At 47.3% G+C, this 19,427-nt stretch overlaps 1 protein-coding gene across 1 annotated transcript; it reads right to left on the bottom strand.

Annotated features, from left to right (window-relative positions):
• Positions 1–1,330: 1,330 nt before the first annotated feature.
• On the bottom strand, positions 1,331–18,622 carry TEKTL1 (tektin like 1). The gene is made up of 6 exons (XM_082379590.1): positions 9,306–18,622; positions 7,659–7,763; positions 3,256–3,454; positions 2,471–2,868; positions 2,269–2,382; positions 1,331–1,730 (listed from the first exon to the last, which is right to left on the bottom strand). Exons 1-6 carry the CDS (start codon positions 10,131–10,133, stop codon positions 1,482–1,484), a joined length of 1,893 nt encoding a protein of 630 aa, XP_082235716.1. The 5' UTR covers positions 10,134–18,622; the 3' UTR covers positions 1,331–1,481.
• Between the last annotated feature and the right edge of the window lie 805 nt (positions 18,623–19,427).

Genomic DNA, 19,427 nt, shown 5'->3' with positions numbered 1-19,427 from the left:
GCAGCTCTCCCTTTTTTCTGTGTTTCTGTGTATTTTCCTGTCAAACGAGCATAACTTGCTCCATCTACACTCGGTTGTCATGGTGAGCCCATGGATGCTTGTCGTCTGGAGCAAGAGAGAGCGAGCATGGATTCAGACCCAGGTTTAAATCCTGCTTTGTCCCTTGCTGGCTCTATGACCCTGGGCAAATGATTTCACCTTCCTGAACTTCATTTCCTTCTCTGTAAAATGTTGACTGGGCTCGGTTGTGACCATGTGACTTTGCCAAAAGGGTAATACACGTGAGGGCGATTTTTAGCATATGCATGGCCAGTCTCATGAGAGAGGAATCATGTGTGATTTGGTCCTTGCTGTATCCCCAGCACCTAACACAGTCCCTGGCATGAAGCAGTTGCTTGGGAAATATTTGTGGCTTGAATGAACACCCCTTATTCTATGTACACCACACGCTGGAATCTTCCTATGAGAGCAGGTGATTATCACAGCTTGGTGTGAAGAGTTCTGTGATGGGAGGGTGTCCAAGAGAACAGAGAGGAGAAATTGAACTATGCCTGAATGGGTGGGTGCAGTCAGGTGGGCTTCCTGTAGGAGACCACACTAGAGCTGCATCCAAAAGGAAGATATTGGCTGCACTTGATCAACTTGTGAGCTCCCTGAGAGCAGGGACCATGTCAGCCTTGCTCACTGCTGCACTCTCAGCACCTGGTTCAGAACCCGGCACTTTATAGGGGCTTAATAAAGGATGCTGTGAATTTTGAAGTATCCCCTCCCCCAGGTAAATGGAGAAAAGGGCAGTGGGAAGCAGGCAGGGCTCAATTCCACCTCTGCTCTGGAGTTGCTTGGGGTCTGGGAATATAAACAGCCTCCACTAGAGAGAGCTCCAAGGGAAGCTTCATCCCTGTGGGTGTTTGTTTTGTCAAGAAAGGCAGAATCCGAGTTCTGCTTAGAGAGCAGGCTGTAGAGTCAGGTATTAAAATGCCAGCTCTTCCACTTACTAGCTGCATGACCTTGGGCATCTGCTTAACCTCACCGTGCTTCACCTTCCTTAACTGTAAAATGGGAATAGCAATTCACCTGCAGTTGAGGATATTTTATATGCAGCCACCATTCTGTAGGTCTTAAATGTATGAACTCATCTATCCTTATGACAAGGCTTCGAGGTTGAATGCTGTAATTCTACATTTTACAAGCTGGAGACACTGAGGCCAGAGAGGAACAGTGACTTGCCTAAGGCCACACAATCTGAAATCGGGGAGCCAGGATTTGAACCCTAGAACTATGGTGGCCAAATCCATTCTATTAACTTCCAGGATACACGACCTGTAAAGTGTTGTAGGGTAAGTGACCAGTAGGTGCCTAATAAGTGGTAATTATTAGGTTATTTTTAATTATAATTCTGCTAGAGGGAGCTCGGAGAGAGGGTGGGTCAGGAGAGAGGGAGGGCCGCTGGGCTGTGGCCGACTGGGGCGACGGTGCGCCTGTCACTTGCGGGCGATGCCGGACTGCGCGCGCGGCGGCGTGCGTGGGTCCCGGTCGTTGACCAGGCGCTGCGCCTGCTCGTAGCACACGTGCGGGTGCCGCTGGCGGAGGCGCAAGCGCACCACGCTGTAGTCCACGTCCTGCCCGATCTTCTTGCAGTTGAGGCTCCACGTGAGGTTCCTGCGCATGGAGAGCAGCTCCTCCAGGTTCTTTTCCACATGCGAGATGCGGCGCTGCAGTTTGTCAGTGCCCTGGAGACGGGGAGGGGCCGTGTCGAGAGACAGGCGAGCCGCAGCGAGGCGCTATCTGGGATGCGAGGACACACCTGGGCCAGGTGTGCGTGTGAAAGGACAACAGCTGAAGAGGGGACGGGCCTCAGATTGCGGGGGTGGGGAGCACATCTGAGTCGGGTGTGCGTGTGAAAGGGCCTCGCCTGGGAAGGAGCACAGCTAGGAGGGGCGAGCCTCGAAGGGGGTTGGGAGTTACACACCTGGGCCGGAGTGTACTTGGAAAAGGACCTGTGACAGGGCGGGTATGAAGGAGGGGATGCACCTGCAGATGAGGGGAGGAGCGGACCTTGGACAGAGTTGGAGCTGAGGTTGAGGGGACTTATTTGAGACAGGTGTGGGTATTGAAGATCATCCTTCTGGTGGAGGAGTTGAAGGACTCACAGACCTGAGTGAGGGGGTCTGACCTGGGCTAAGTGTGCTTGAGAAAGGAGTCTTACCAGGGCAGGGCCGCGCCTGGAGAGGGTGGGCAGGCGCGGAAGGGGGAAGGACAGGGGCTTACCTGGGCGAGGCGCGTGGCCTCCGGGAGTTGGGTGCCCACGTGTCTCTGATACATGCGAACCAGAGGTCTGTCCAGTTTCTCTCGAGTCTCCAGGTGACTCTCTGACAGAGGACCCTGGCGGAGTGTGGTGCGTAGAGCCGTGAGGCCCAGCCTACCCGACGCCCCTGGCCGCATCCCCGCAGACCTTTTTCCCAAACCATACCTTGACGAGGCCGCGGGTGATGTACATCTCCTGGTTGAATTTCGTGCACCGGTGGATAGTTCCCCTCATTAGTCCTAAGGTCATGTTCAGCCTATCCTGGGTGGGTGGGAGCACAGGGAGAATCACATCGGCTTCCTGTCCCCTCTCCTCCTGCGTCCCCCTTCTCCCTCCTCGGTACCATAGCATCCTAGACTCCAGCCACCAACTCGGAGCGGCGCCGGCGGGGCCCACCTTCAGCTCCAAGGTCTCGCGCATTTTCTGCGCTAGCGAGGCGCACACGCGGTCGCTTATCTGCTGTTGCTGCCCTCGGATGTCCTCCTCGTTCTTTGCCATATCTAGCAAAGCGTCCTTGGACTCCATTAACAGTCGCTTGGCTTCGCACAGCGCCGCGGCGCACTCTGACGGAGTGGGGAGGGGGGACGCGTGTGGGGTGTCAGGGTCTCCTTTTCCCAACCCTGGCTTTCTGCGTCCCCCTCTCTATTCTCAGGTGGTGGTGGGCCCTGGGCAAGGGGGCTTTACTGATGGACTGGGAGAAAGTCCAGGGGAGGGGCCAATAGCGGGGTTAGTATGAGTAGCGTCAGGGAGTGACTGAACGAGTCGGAGTGTGGGAAGCAGGAGTGCGCAGGGGAAAGAGCTAATCAAGAACGTGCGCTCTGCTGGAGACCGGCAGCCCTCTCTCTTGGTCAAGGGGGGCAGTTACCCCTGGAAGGCGGCAGCCGAGAAGTGGGGGAGAGGTGGGTACCAAGAAAACCCACTATAGGGGACTCCTTTCTGTGGGGTTTTACCTGGGGTATAGGTGCCCACAGGGTCTGGAGGCGGGGTTTTCAGGCCCTGAGTGCGTGGGGTGGGAACTCGGGAGAGGTTCACCCAAGAGTGGCGGCCCGCCTGCTCCAGAACCTTGTCCAGCGGCTGGTTCATTAGCTCCACAGCTTGGAGCCTCTCCTTACAGCAGAAGACCAGAGTGTCGCGGCAGGAGGCCAGGGTCTGGGAGCGAGGAAGGAGAGAGAGGCAGAGGTCAGTTGTAAGCTGGGAGATTGGGGGAATTGACCCGTGATCGCTCAGCTAGCGGCCGCAAAGTGTTTCTGCCTCCAAATTGACTTTCTCCATTTCTTGTTGCAGCCGGAAAGTAGCAACCCGTTTTCAAGTGGAAGCTCAGACGCCCAATACTCTCAGCCTCTGTCCAGAAGCCTTCAGTGGTCCCTGGGTGGGGAGTAAGGAACAGTAGGGGCAGGTGGCAGCTTTCCTGTTCCCAGTATTAGCTGCTTGGGTTCTGTGCCTGGCTCTGCTCTGGCACCCTGAGAAAGCCCCTCCCCCATCAATTTCCCCATCTGTGAAGTGGAGAGGTATTTAGCTGTACCTACACTTTGGTCTTCTTGTGCCATCCCTTCTCCTCAATTGCATTCAGGGCTTATCCCACCCCGACCCCTAGTCTCCAGGTCTCCCTTCCTCTTTTCTACTCAGTATGAAGCACCCTCAGCTGTCTTCAGAGTTCCTCTTTCCAGGCTCTACTGCATCTGGACCCCCATCCCTACCCAAATCCTACTTCCACTATTATAAAATATATTGCATTCCTTAGATATTTGTGATTATTTGAAAGTAATATTAAAACAGAAGACTTCATATATATATATATCCATATAAACACCACATTCATCAAAATATAGAATATTTCCATCACCTCAGAAATTTCCTTGATGCCCTGTACCTCTTTCCCACTAAGCTGCCTAGTAGATTAGTTAAGGGCTCAGTAAACTACAGACTTTGGACTGGCCATCTGGTTTTGTAAATAAAACTTCATTGGAACTTGGCCGTACTCATTCACGTACATATTGTTTCTGACTGTTTTTGTGCTCCACTGGCCAAATTAAGTATAGATCTTTCTCGAGTTACGACGGGGTTACATCCCAGTAAACCCACTGTAAGTTGAAAATAGTATGTTGAAATGCCTTTAATACACTTAACTTACCAAACATCATAGCTTAGCCTAACCTACCTTAAGCGTGCTCAGAACACTTACATTAGTCTACAGTTGGGCAAAATCATCTAACACAAGGCCTATTTTATAATAAAGTGTTGAATATTTCATGTTATTTATTGAATACTGTACTGAAAATGAAAAAAGAATGGTTGTATGGGCACAGAATGGCTATAAGTGTATCCATCGAATATTTCATGTAATTTATCGAATAATGTACTGAAAGTGAAAAACAGAATGGTTGCATGGGTACAGAATGGCTATAAGTGTATCCGTTGACTATTTCATGTAATTTATCGAATAATGTACTGAAAGTGAAAAACAGAATGGTTGTATGGGTACAGAATGGCTATAAGGGCGTCAGTTATCTACCCAGCGGCTGACTGGGAGCTGTGGCTCACTGCTGCTGCCCAGTGTCATGAGAGAGTATCGTACTGCATATTGCTAGCTGGGGAAGAGATAAAAATTCAAAATTTGAATTACAGTTTCTACTGAATGTGTATCACTTTTGCACCATCATAAGTTGAATCACTGTAAGTTGAGGACCATCTGTAATTGTGACAGAGACCGTGTTGCACACAAAGCTTAAACAATTTACTACCTGACTCTTTAAGAAAAAGCTTTTGAAATTTAGAACTTCATAGAAATGGAATCATACAGTGTGTACCTTTAATGTCCAGCTTCTTTTGCTGAATATCGTATCATTGAGATTCATCCATTTAGGTAAAAAATGGATTTAAAAAGTCTTTCATTCACTAATGAATTCAAATATTCATTAAGCCCTTCCTGTATGCTGGGCAGTGTGCCAGGTGGCAGGGATGCAGTAGGGAAAAATGATCCAGTTCCTGACCAAAGGAAGTGAGAGGGTCAGCATGTGCAGATACGATTGGATAGTGAGTGAATCAGAGAAATGGGGATTATCGGAAAGGGTGCATGGGATCAAAAGAAGTTTTTTTTTTTATTGCGGTAAAATAGACATAGAAATTGGCCAAGTAAACCATTTTAAGTGTACAGTTCAGTGGCATTAAGTATATTCACAATGTGCAACCATCACCACTGTCCATTTTTAGAACTTTTCACCATCCCAAATAGATCTGTATCCATTAAAGGATAACCCCCCATTTGTTCACTGGTGAGAATGATCCAATAAAGAAAGAAATATTGATGATGCAGGAGAAGGGGAGAAGGTAGGTTTGGCAGGTAGACAGAATTATAGGACTGGCACAGGAAAAATGAGACAAGTTTTCTTCAGTGGTTTCCATGCCTTGGGGTCATTCACTGAGAATGAAGAAAGAGCAGGGGGTTGGAGAGATCTGAAGGAAGAGAAGGTATGAAATAACTTGCACAGTGGGACAGCAAGCCTTCTAGAGACACATGGTGAGATCTCTGGGAAAGCTCTGAGTGTCAATTTGAGATCTGAGTTCATGATTTTAAGTTGAAACATGTCTATTTGGTGTGAACATTTTTCTCCTGGGTTTATATCTGTCTGTCTTTTCCCACCTCCCAATTTCCCTTTCTCTCTTGCAAGCCCTTCCCTAAGGGGGCCACAGGGTCTTCTCCCTTGTCTGTTTCAGACTTCCTTGAAGGATTTTTCAGGATCACCAGATTTAAAGGAATATGACAGCGGCCTGGGGGTGCCGTAGGTTGAGTGCAATTAAGGTTCAGCACCACGGACAGTAGGTGCACCAGCTCCTAAATTCTTTCCCCCAACTCCACTCTCCCAACCCTGGCTGGTCCGTTCTTTGAATGCCCCTATAATATGAACTCCTTGAGGGCAAGGCCAGTTCTGTACTGTTCACAACTTTGTCCCCAATGCCAAGCACGGTGGTTGGGACAACAGGGTACTGGATTAATATTTGTCAAATGGAAGAGTCAAAAGTACACATAGGCTCTGTGAAACATAACTACTCTCCCATCTCCATTAGTGATCTCATAAGGAAATCCTTGTTGCAAGAGTGAAGGATTCAGTGAGAGACCATCTCTGGCTGGAGCTGACAGAGACGAGCACATAGTACAGTGTAAAGAGCTCAAGACGTCTGAGTTGAATCATGAGGAAGTTCTCCCACTTCTGGGTACATATCCAAAGGAAATCAGGACCTCGAAGAGAAATAGCTCCCATGTACATTTCAGCATTATTCACAACAGCCAAGACATAGAAACAATCTAAATGTCTGTTGACAGATGAATGAATAAAGAAAATGTGATATAATATATAATACAGTAATATAATAATAGTAGTAATAACCAGTAATAACAGTAATAACAATATTACTATATTAATACTATTACTATACTAATAATATATAGCAATAATATTAATATATTAATAATATATTATGTAGATATCAATATATTATAGTATATAATAATATATAATATATAATGAAATATTATTCAGTCTTAAAAAAGAAGGAAATCTTGCCATTTGTGACATCATGGATGAACCTGGAGGATATTATGCTACGTGAAATAAGCCAGATGCAGAAAGGTCTCGCTTATATGTGGAATCTAAAATAGTCACATTCAGAGCGGGAGAAAGTAGAATGGTGGTTGTCAGGGGCTGAGGGGAGAGAGAAATGCGGAGATGTTGGTCCAGTTGTACAAAGTTTCAGTTATGCAAGATGATTAAGTTCTGGGGATCGAATGTCACTATAGTTAACAATACTGTCTTTTATAATTGAAATTTGCTAAGTGTTCTCACCACACACACGAGGTGATTATGGTGGTTATTTCACAGTGTACACATATATCAAACCCTCAATTTGTACATTTAAATATATACACAATTTAAATTTGTTAACTGTATCTTGCTAAAGCTGGAAAAAAAAGACACCTGAGCTGAAACCACAGCCCTACCACTGGCTAGCTCCATGCCTTGGCTGAGGCCACGTCTTTCTGAGCCTCAATTTCCCCATCTCTAATGAGGGGAGCATAGTTCTATTTCACAGGAGGATTTTAAAGACCTAATGACTGCACAGGGCTTGGCACAGAGGGGGATGTTCATTGCTGTTTTGGGGCCCAACTCCAGCTCTCAGAGCTCCAGTCTTTCCATTCCATAAAGTGGAAATACAGTGAATGTCAGGTCAGGGTGGGGCGGCTGTGTGGGTTGAGGGATTTGCTGTTGCTACAGTCCCCAAGGTTAGAGCAGTTTGCCCATTAGGTGGCCAAGGGTCCCCCTGCAGCTCCCTTAAAGTGGCCCCAGGTATTCCCAACCTTGAGCAGGGCCTCTGATTTTTCCATATCTTTCTCCATCTTCCTCTTCATTCTCTTTAGTTCCTCTTTCTCCCAGGTAAGCATCCTGTCAGCTTTGTCAGGGATCTGGAAAACAAGGAGAGAATCTTTTTTTAAAAAAATTAATTAATTAATTAATTAATTAATTAATTAATTTATGGCTGTGTTGGGTCTTCGTTTCTGTGCGAGGGCTTTCTCTAGTTGCGGCAAGTGGGGGCTACTCTTCATCGCGGTGCGCGGGCCTCTCACTATCGCGGCCTCTCTTGTTGCGGAGCACAGGCTCCAGACGCGCAGGCTCAGTAGTTGTAGCTCACGGGCCCAGTTGCTCCGCGGCATGTGGGATCTTCCCAGACCAGGGCTCGAACCCGTGTTCCCTGCATTGGCAGGCAGATTCTCAACCACTGCGCCACCAGGGAGGCCCAAGAGACTCTTTCACACCTTTGGGAGAGGGCTGGAGGGAGAGTTCTCCTTCCAGGGTAGTAGAGGGTTTGCCAACCTCATAAACTCTGGCTTTGGGGAATGGAGTTGGGGGCACTCTCGCCTTTTGGGGATCTCACTCTCTGAGAAGGCTTTACCTTTTAGGGGGCTCTCACTTGGGGTAGGTCTTACCCTCTAGAGAGCGGGGCTGGGGGCTTCTCCCTTTTACAGGTAGGAGCCCAGTGAGCTGGGATGGAAGTGACTTAACCTGGGGAAAGGTCATCATCACTTTCTGGGGCTGAGGGTCCCCCTTCCTTGGTGATGGTTTTATCTTCTCTCCCTGGCTAGAAGTGGAGGAGTCTCATCATAGGGATGATGAGGGTTTGCCTTCTTGAGGTCTTACTATCTGGATCTGGGGGCTGGGACTAGGAATCCCCCTCTGTGGGTGGGGTCTCATCTCTCCCCAGGGAGGCTGGAATAGTCTCCCCTTTTGGAGTGGGGGTCTGGGGTTTCACTTTAGGGGGAGGATTTCACCAGGGCTGGGACTAGGGGTCTCACCCTTTCCCCCTGGCTAGGGGCTTAACTCTCAGGTGCACGGGCTGGGAGTCCAAGGGTCTCAATCTTTAGGCAAAATCTGCTCCTTTCCCCCTGGGTGAGGCCCCGGGAGGGGTTCTCACTCGCTGAGGCTGGTGGGGGACTTTGGTTAGGGTTTTAAAAATAAGCATTTTGAGGAGAGTTTCATCTGGGTTGGGACCAGGACATCACCCACGCTGCTCAGCTGGGGGCTACGTGTGTCTTTTCAGTGGGACTGGGGCACTGAGGGTCTCATGCCTGTGGGAGGGTCTCACCCTCTGCGCCGACGGACTGGGTGAGTGATTTCATGTCTGGGCTGGGGGTTGTAGATTTTACTCTTTGGGAAGGATTTCATCTAGTCTGACTCAAGGGTCCCACCTTCTCTCCCTGGCTGGGAGACTGGGATAGATTCCCCCTCTGGGGCAAGGGGCCTGAGAATCTCATCTCTTTGGGAGGATCTCCGCCTCTGGCGCTGGGAACAAAGGCACCTCATCTTGGGGGTATTTTCTTGTGCTCTCACTCAATGGAGCTGGGACGGGTTGGAGAGTTCTCTCTATAGGGTGGGTTTTGCCCAGGCTGAGCATCTGAGAGCGGAGGCCTCAGTCTTTAAGACTGGGCTGGGGGGAATGGTGGTCCCACCTTCTCAGACTTGGGCCGGTAGCCCCGCAGCTTGACGCTCTGCTGGTTAATAAGCAGTGCCTTGCGCACTTCGCTGAGCCTCTGGTCGGTAGCCTCCCGCTGGCGCTGCAGCAGCCGCAGCTGCCCATTGATCTGGTGCTGGGCGCGGCTGAGGCGGGCGGCAGTGAGGCGCGCCCCACGAGCGTGCGCGTGCACCACCTCGGCCGTCTGCAGGGCCCGCGCGTCGCGGTGTATGGGCAGCGGCAGGCGCGCGTGCCAGGCAGGCGGCTTCATCTTGCCCTTCCACAACGTAACGCCCTCACCCGGCGGTGGCTTCTCCATGGTGCTGCCACCTTTGAGCATCTCCACGCGGAAGCGCCAGGGCAGGATGTAGGCGGCCCGGCAGAGGTGGCGCGCCACGTGTGGGTCCCGCACGCTGTCCTTGGGTTGCCACATGGTCACCGCCTCTTGCCCACAGCGGTCGGTCAGCTGGTGCGCCTTCTGTGTCAAGGCCTTGGTCGCCTCGCGCCATGCTGGAGGCCCAACACGCGTGTCCTGGCTGTGCTCAACCGGGGGTATCAACACGGGCATGGTCCCTGCTTGGTGTCCTCGCCTGGCCCGAGGTCCTCTCCAGGAGGGGCAGGGACCCCCAACGACACGCACCTCCTTCCTGGCCTGAAGAGTGAGTGAAGCAGAGCACCCATCACCATGACGACCGTGGCAACAGCGCAGGCAGAGTTCCAAAAGTGGGGGAGGGGAAAGGCTACAGGGAAGGGTTGGATGGAGTCTTTGCTTTGGAGCTAGCAGAGGTGGCTTGGAATCCTGGCTCTTTGAGAAAACCGACCTCATCTAGCCCACCTCTCACTGTTGCTTCTTACCCTCCAGGAACACGGGCCTTCTTCCAGCTCTGAGGACATGCTAAGGTCTTTCCCACTTCAAAGCTTTAGATTTGCTGTTCCTTCTGTGTAGTATACTCCTTTCCACCTCCTTCCCATGGCTGGCTCCTTTTCAGTCTTCAGAACCCAGCTTAAATATTACCATCTTAAAGGAGTCTTTCCTTAGTGCAATATCTAAGCCCTACTCTCTCCCATCACTCAGGATTTTTAGTGCAAACCACAGCAAAGGAAAAGATGGTTTCCCAGTCAGAATCACAGCCAAAAAATACAAAGACACGTGGTGGCTCTTGTGGACACCATGGCTACCACTGCAGAAGTCTCAGCTGCTGGTTGGCTGTCCCTGGGAATGGCACTGTTGCTGCGGCCAGCAACTGAGTCAGTTCTCTATAGTACCTGCTTTGTTGCCTCCTTAGTTCCCAGGGTCCAAGGTGGCTGCATCTAATTGCCTGAGCCTGGGTCACATGATCATGCCTGAGCTACAAGGGAAGCTAGGAAAGTGACTCATGTCTGAACTTCCTGTTTCTATGGCGGAAGGAGGACTTTGTTTCCCACCCACCAAGACTTACATGATGTATAATTCCTCCAACATAGGAAGCCTCTCAGAGTCTGGGGAAGAAAAAAAGACAATTGCCCTCAATCTCGCCCCCATAATTCTCCATCACATCACCTTGTTTGTTTCCTTCTAGCAGTAGCATCTTTACCTGGGCCATTGATAGGCATCTCAAACTCTACAGGTCCAAAACCACACTTTTGATTAATCTCCCTGATCTTTTTCCCCTGCTAGTGTTCTCTGACTTGATAGTTAGCCCACCATCCACCCCAGTTGCTCATGTTAAAAACTTAGGAAGCTTCCTTAATTTTTTTGTGTCCACATCTAATCCATCAGCAAGTTTTGCCTGTCCTACCTTCAAAACTTATCTCCAATATGATCATCTTTTTCTCTCCATTGCTACCAGCGGCATTATTATTCTCATTCACACCATCATTTCTCACTCACCTGGTCTCCCTGTCTACCCCCTCCTCCCTTGCCTCCCCAAATTCATTCTCCACACTACAGTCAGCACTATGTTTTAAACTAGAGCACATTACTTTCTCGCTTAAAAACCCTTCAGTGAATCTCATTATACTTAGAATAAAATCTGAGATCTTTACTCAAAAGTGTCACTTCCCCGAACTAACTCATCTTCTATCTTCCACCCCCAGGTCCACTCCGCACTGTGCTCCAGTCTCTCTGGCCGTCTTTGTGTTCCTCTAACATGTCATGCTAGTTCCTACCTCAGGGCCTTTGTACTTGCAGTTACCCTTTTGGCTGAATCTCTTTCTCTCAAGATTTTTGCCTGGCTGGGTTCTTGGTGTCCTTCAGGAAGGTCTCACTTCTTAGACAGGTCTTCCTTGACAACTCAAAAGCAGCTCCCTTAGTCTTACAGTCTCTTTACATAGTGTCTTCATAACACTCACTACTATCTGAAAATGTCTTGTCCATTTATTTGCTTACTGAAAAATTTTTTGTCTCCCCCACCTACCCTGGTAGAATCCAAGAGTCCTGAGAGCAGGAAACTTGCTCTCAAGTGCCCAGCACAGCTCAGGGCACGTAACAGGTCCTCAGTACACATGGGATGAAGGAATGGATGGCCTCAATCACATGCTGTGATAATTTTACTTGCTTCTTTTTTTTGAGATGAAAGTTTCATAAATTAACCATTTAAAAGTGCACAATTCAGAGGCATTTAGTACATTCACGATGTGGTGCGACCACCACTTCTACCAGGTTCTAAAACATTTTTATCATCCCCAAATAAAATCTTGTTCCCATTCCCCTCTCCCCTCAGCCCCTGGCAACCACTATCTACTTTCTATCTCTATGGATTTGCCGGTTTTGTATATTTCATTTAAACTAATCATACACTGTGTGACATTTTGTGTCTGGGGCCTCTTTCACTTATTGTGATGTTTTTGAGGTTTGTCCAAGCTGTAGCATGTATCAGTACTTCATTCTTTTTTATGGCTGTATTCCATTATACTTAAATACTGCAACTTTGTTTAGTCATTGATTCATTGATGGACATTTTATGTATTTTTTACTCGTCTCCTTTGTCTACCTTCCCCATCAGACTGTGAGATTCATGAAGGCAGTGATCTTGCCTATTTTATATATCACTGCATCCCAGCACCCAGCACAGATGGTGGCTCATAGTAAGTACTCAATAAACATTTATTTAATGAATACATGAGTGAAGGAATGAATAAGTGTTTTCTTATTGAGTGACTGAGAAACGCAAGGAAGAGAAAGGAATGAATGACCCTGGCTTTGCAAAATCAAAGGATCATTTAGTAATGGGGAGGAATAAGATGGAAAACTGAAGGCTCCCAGGTCAGCCATGCTGGAGACCCACCAGGAAGAAATGGGGGTAGGTAACCTTTGGTGATGGAGGCTTGTTTCAAGGATTCTCAGGAATGCGGGTTTAGTACAGACATTAGCCCCTGGGCCCAATGGTATCTGACTCAACAGATCTTCACTAGAGTCAGGATAGTACCATGGTCAAGATTCTGGAGTCAGATGACTTGGGTTCAAATTATGATTCTGACACTTGCCATCTGTGTGATCTTGGGCAAGCCACTTGACTTCTCTGTGCTTCCGTTTCCTCATCTGTCAACTAGGATAATAGGATTGTGGCATGGATTAAATGAGTTAATATGAGTGATGTGCTTAGCATGGTAAATCACACAGAGTAATCATTATGAAAGTGCTTACATTTCATTTTTACTAATTGAATAAATAGACGAATGAGCTATTTTAATACCAGGCCATGCAGAGAGGGTTTCACAAAGAACCAGGGAGATAGCTCACTTGGGACAACATTCTGGACTCAACCATCCACCTTTGCTCTGTTCATTTAATGCTTCCATTTTCCTAACTGGAGGATTTCACTGGATTGGGTTGCTGCCTGGTGTATGGAGCACATCTATTGGGCAGTGTTTGTGCTAAGCTACCCGAGGGACGCCTGTGTCAGACCTACATATGGAGGATTTTGGCTCCAACTTGGGTCTTTGGTGAAATTCATTAGGGCGACGGGTGAGGGTGTGGTCTGTCCCATTCTGGCTTTTAATTTGTTCTCCTCTTTCTTGCCAATATACTCCTAGTGTGTATTACATCGTCTGAGCATTGAAATTGGTGCATACTACTGCCCATTGCTCAGTCTGCCAACTTCTCCTCATTTTCATCTTCCAACACAAGTCTGACTATATTAACTTCTAAAACTCACCTCCAGTTCCTGGCTTTGGTGGCCCGTTTTGGACACTTTTTTCCCCTATCCTGACACACATGCCCACTTTTAGGAATAGGTGAACCATCTTCTGCACTGCTTTCAAAGTCTGCTGGTCAGAGCCTGGGTTGGCAGGTGCTAGAGACTGAAAGTTTGTGTCCTTCCAAAACTCATATGTTAAATCCTAATGCCCAGTGTGATGGTATTTGGATGTGGGGCTTTGGGGAGAGGATTAGATCATGAAGGTGGTGCCCTCGTGAATGGGATTAGTGCCCTTTTAAAAGAGACCCCAGAGAGCTTCCTCACCCCTTCCACCATGTGAGGACATAGCGAGAAGAAGCTGTCCATGAGCCAGGAAGCTCTCACCAGACACATAATCTGCCACTACCTTGACCTTGAACTTCCCATCTTCCATAACTGTGAGAAATAAATGTCTGTTGTTTATAAGCCACCAGTCTGTTATTCTGTTATAGCAACATGAACACAGTAAGACAGCAGGTGCCTGGAAGGAACCAGAGCAGGGATGGGGTTGGCTCTCAGTCTCCAAGAGATTGAACTATGTGTGGCTGAACAGAAATAATGAAGTTTAAAAAATGCTACAGAAACACTTACATACATGAGTTGAGGGCTGGGAAAATGTTTCACTACTCTCCAACCCCAAATACCTTCTCAAGCTAACAGATAAATCTATTTTCATGATATGAAAATAATGTATGCACATTGTGTAAAACACAGAAAATATGATAAGGAGAATAAGAATCATCTGTAATTTTACCATCCAGAGATAACTATTCTGAACATGTTTTGATTTCACTCTAGCCATTTCCCTATCTCCCCCCATCCATATATATAGTTACAGGTATACACATCTCCCTCCTCCCAACATACTAAAGCTCAAATATTTCTAACTCAGGCCAGTGGGGAATAATACTTGTAAAATTAGCTCTCTGATTTTTATAACGAAGAACACTTTAAAGAAATTCCTTTTTGTAGCCATCTTTGGTGGGACCACCTGTTCTATATAATGAGTCCTACAAAGTGGGGAGCAGAAGTCTGCCCTTGCATTGAATAGAGTGAAAATGCAGAATGTATGAAGGAGGACCTTCTAAAACTTCTGGCTTTTCTTTCCTTTTTCTTTTGATGTTACATGGAGATGCCCTTCACTCTGAAATCTTGGCAGGTAATTATCAGAAACCCTTTTTTAGGTTCCCCGATGTCTTCCCTTCTGGGGCACCAGGTTCTACTTTTAGTAGGTGCCCCCTTTCTCTTGGAGATAATCACATCAATTGGTCTCTTGTTCCAGGGGGATATGGCCTAGAATCAGTTTTGTCTTTCAGAAATGAGGTCGCTTTCCTGCGGGAGGTGTCAGGAGACTGTGGGAAGTCCCAGGCTGGGAGAGGAGGTTCTTCCTGGTTTTTCCTGGTCACCTCCTGCAGAGGTGGTGACCGTGCTGGTCAGTGAGGGATAAAGACTAGTCCGTATGTCTCTAGCCCCCATCAGTCCTCTGAAATGGTTTAGGCAAAGGTTATCAGTGTCCTCCTGCAACTGACCAATTCCTAGTTTCTTTTCCATCCCATTCAACTTGACCTCTAGGCAGTATTTGAAATTATCAACCACCTGAAACTTGAATATCCTCCCCTATACTCTTTCACACTCTTCCCTTTTGCCTTTAGTCTTGGTCTTTCACTGGCTGGTTGTCTGCCATCCACCCTCAAATATTGAGTGTTCTTTAGGTGAGTTAGGCAGTCTTGAAGATGGCTCCTAGTGGTCCCCACCACTGATCTTCATGCCCTGTGTAATTCCCTCTTTTTGAGTGTGGGCTGAACCTAGTGACTCACTTCTAACCAATAGAATATAGTGAAAGTGATAGGATGCCCTTTCTGAGATTAGGTTATAAAGAGATCATGGCTTCTGTCTTGCTCACTCTTTCAGAAAAGGAGAGGCCACATGGCAAGGAACTGAGGGAACTTCTGCTTATTAGCCACTGAGGACCTAAGACTCTCAGTCCAATATTTGTGAAGAACTGAATCTTGCCAACGACCCCATTAGTAAACTTGGAAGCATATCCTACCCCAGTGTAGCCTTGAGACTAGATAGATGACCTGGCTGACATCTTGTCTGCAGCCTGGTGAGAGACCCTGAGCCAGAAGACCCAGCTAAGCTCTGCCCAGATTCCTGACCCGCAGAGACCCATGTAATAAATGTGTTGTTTTAAGTTTTATGCTGCTAAGTTTTGGGATAATTTGTTATGCAGCAATAGCTAGCTAATACATTAGATTTCCATTCTCCATTCACTTCTCATCCATCGCCTTCTCCCTGGAAAATCTCATCCACATTAGTGGATTTGGGTATCACTTATTTGGTTAGGATGACTGTGGCTTTAAGACCAATGGGTAGGTTTAGTGAGATGAGCCTCAAGTTTAGAATAGCATCCAAATTCCTTACCATGATCTACAGAATTCCAGTTCTTTACCATCTGGTCTACCTTTTCTTCCCCCTATCCCATCACTTTGTCCTTGGATCATGAAGCCATGCTGGTGCTCAGACTCCTCAAATTTATTTAATCTCATGGTCTTTGTACTTGCTTTCCCCCTCTCTGGAATATTCTTCCCTCTCTGGAATGTTTTTCACCTGTATTTTTATATGGTTTACTCCCTCTCATCTTTTAGGTCTCTGCCCAGGTATTATCTCCTAAAGGGCCTTTCCTTGACCATCTGAAGTATCACACTGCCATGGTGTGCTGCATCTCTCCTACATCAGTTTGTGATTCTCTCAATTCCCTCTCTAAATATCAGCTCCTTGACAGGGACCTCACCTGTCCTAGTCATCACTGAATCCCTGGTGCCTAGCCCAGGTTTCTGGCACAAAGCAGGTTCTTAATACTTATTTGTTGAGTGACGGAATGATGGTGGCCCTACCATGCTTGGACTGAATTCATGTGTGGACCAACCAAAGAGTTTCTGCTGCTTCTGCCATGGGCATTCCTGTTCTGGTTGCTCAACCTCCAAGCGTCCTTCTTATGAGGGAACCCAAATCAGGTGGGAGGCAGGACAGATGAAGGGTCTTGCCCACTTTCGTGGGTTGAAGTGTGTCTTCCCCAAAAGATATGTTGAAGTTCAGACTCCTTGTACCTATGAACATGACCTTATTTGGAAATAGGGTCTTTGAAGATGTAATTAGTTAACATGAGTTTATACTGGAGTAGGGTGAGCTTTTAATCTAATGACTAGTGTCCTTGTAAGAAGACTGTGTGAAGAGACAGAAACACAGACAAGGAAGATGGCCATGTGAGCAAAGAGGCATGGACTGGAGTGATGCCTACAAGTCGAGGAATGCCAAGGATTGCTGGCAACCACTAGAAGCTGGAAGAGGCAAAGAAGGATCCTCCCCTAGAGCCTTTGGAGGGAGCATGACCCTGCCAACACAGGGTCAAACCAGTTTGGTTTCAGAATTCTGGGCTCCAGGACTGTGAGAGAATAAATTCCTATTCTTTTAAGCCACCCAGTTTGTGGTAATTTGTTAAGGTAGCCCTAGGAAACTAATATAATGGTGTCTGTCCCTTTAAGTCTGGGGTCCCCTGACTACTTCTGGCCTGTCTCTACGTAACACTTCCTATCACCTGTGCACACTGGAAGCACCTCTTCAATGCTCAAAATGCAGAACCAGAGAGAATCAGCCATTTCTTCTCCTGGCTGGCTGAGCTCATCTTCTAATTTCTAGGTTTCCCAACTTCATCTTAACCTTCCTCTCATTTCCTGCTGGGGCCTCCTTCAAACCAAACTCACTAGATACCCTGAGGCATGGAGCTCACTGATATGATCCACAAAGATCTGCCTCCTTGGGTTCAGAGCAGGTTTGAGGTAGATGGAGAGAGGATGTGAAGGTCCACCAGAAAAATCTGTCTTTCCTAATGGATTGATTGATTGATTATTTGACAAATATTTACTGAGCACCTGCTCTGTGTCAGGCACTGGGCTAAGAACCAGGAGAAGAGAGTGACAAGACAAAGCCCCTTCTCTCATGGACCTTCCCATCCAGTGGGGGAGACAGAAAATGAAAAGCTAAAATGAACCACCAAGGTCATGTCAGATCGAGGTAATTGCTTAAGTTGCAATGACAAATCATAATAATGACAGGCAGAACAACAAACTGCCAAAATGACATGATTCTTATTTTTTTTTATTGTGGTAAAACATACACAGCATAACATTTACCATCTTCACCATTTTTAGTGAAGCATAAGTACATTCACATTGTCATGCAACTATCATAACCATCCATCTGCAGAACTTGTTCATCTTCCCAAACTGGAACTCTGTCCCCATTAAGCACTAACTCCCTATTCCCCCTCCCCGGAGCCCCTGGCACCCACCATGCTACTCTCTGTCTTTATGAATCTGACTGCTCTAGGGACTTCATATAAGTGGAATCATAAAGTATTTGTCCTTTTGTCTCTGGCTTATTTCACCTAGCATAATGTCCTCAAGGGTCATCCACATTGTAACATATAGGCATGATTCTAATTTTGAACTGGGAAAAATATCCCCAGTTGGAAAGTAACCCACCAACATTTTTTTTTTCTGTTTCTTTTTTCTCCCATCAACATTTTAATGATGATTATGAATAGTATTTCGGTGACTTTTTTGTCTCCTTCTACACTTTCTGCATTTCCCAAATTTTCTACAATGAATATGCATTACCTCGATCATAAAACAAGTCTTTAAAAAATTTGCCCTCTGTTCATCTCTCTCTCTTCCCTGTCAGCAATGCTGCTGGGGGTCCCCAGCTCCTGGATGTGCCACCGAAGACACTTCTACTACTACAGTCTACTCATTGCCTGTTTATTTTTTTATTGCCTCTTCTAAATACCTCTCTAGAGAGGAAGTCTCAGCAGGAAGCAGATATACCCTCAAGCTGGATAAGCTGAGGAGAGTTTGGTGAAGGTGTGGTCGGAGGGCGAGGAAGCCACATGGGATGGCACAGTAACAGAGCTAGCAGCACCTGGTAACAGTTGTCCATCCCTGGAAGAACATTCTGGAGAGGTGGGAAGCAAAAGCAGAGAGAGAGGAGGGAGCAGTTACTTCTAGAATTTGGAGAGAGCCACCTGCCAGGACCTGTGGTCTACAGCAGTGGTCCCCAGCCTTTTTGGTGCCAGGGACCGGTTTCGTGGAAGACAAATTTTCCACGGACGGCGCGGTGGGGGCCGGTGGTGGTTCAGGCGATAATGTGAGTGGTGGGGAGCTGCAGATGAAGCTTTGCTCCCTAGCCCGCCTCTCACCTCCTGCTGGGCGGCCCGGTTGCTAACAGCCCGCGGACCCAGTACGTGGCCCGGGGGTTGGGGACCCCGGTCTACTGTCTAAGGGCACAGACATCTGCAGTGAGTGTGTAGGGAGGAACCTGAGGGAAAAAATACCCTGGCCTCACTCTCCTCCATCCCTCTGCCCTCCTGAAAGGGTCTCCCTTGCCAGAATCCAACCAGAAGTCAGAGAGCAAAGGGAGCCTGTTGGTATGATCCATGAGGGTCAGCGTCCTAGGACACAGAACGAAGGGAGGATGGAGAGTGTCTTAGGCGGCATTATGGAAGTTCTCAAGGGCCATTTCTCCTTGAGATAGAGCTCTGAGCGCAGTTCTGGGCTTCCCCACCCAGTACAATGCTGGGCACAAAACAGGTGTTCATTAATGTTGAATAAATAATCATGAGCTAGAAGGAGACAGATTTTTAAATTGTAAAACACACTTAAGGTTTACCACTGTAGCCATTTTTTCCAGCTTTATTGAGATATAATTGACACATAAGATTGTGTAAGTTTGAGGTCTACAATGTGTTGATTTGATATATTTATATGTTGCAAAATGATTACCACCATAGCCATTGTAACTATTTTAAAGTCATAAGTTAGTTTTATTCTTTTTTTAAAATTTTTAAAAATGTTTTGGCTGTGCCACGCAGGATGCAGGATCGTAGTTCCCCAACCAGGGATTGA

Source organism: Balaenoptera borealis, assembly GCF_965194805.1.
Source record: "Balaenoptera borealis genome assembly, chromosome: 2".
Taxonomy (NCBI): Eukaryota; Metazoa; Chordata; class Mammalia; order Artiodactyla; family Balaenopteridae; genus Balaenoptera; species Balaenoptera borealis.
The sequence above is the reverse complement of the archived record's forward strand: the minus strand, read 5'-3'. Positions and strand labels throughout refer to the sequence as shown.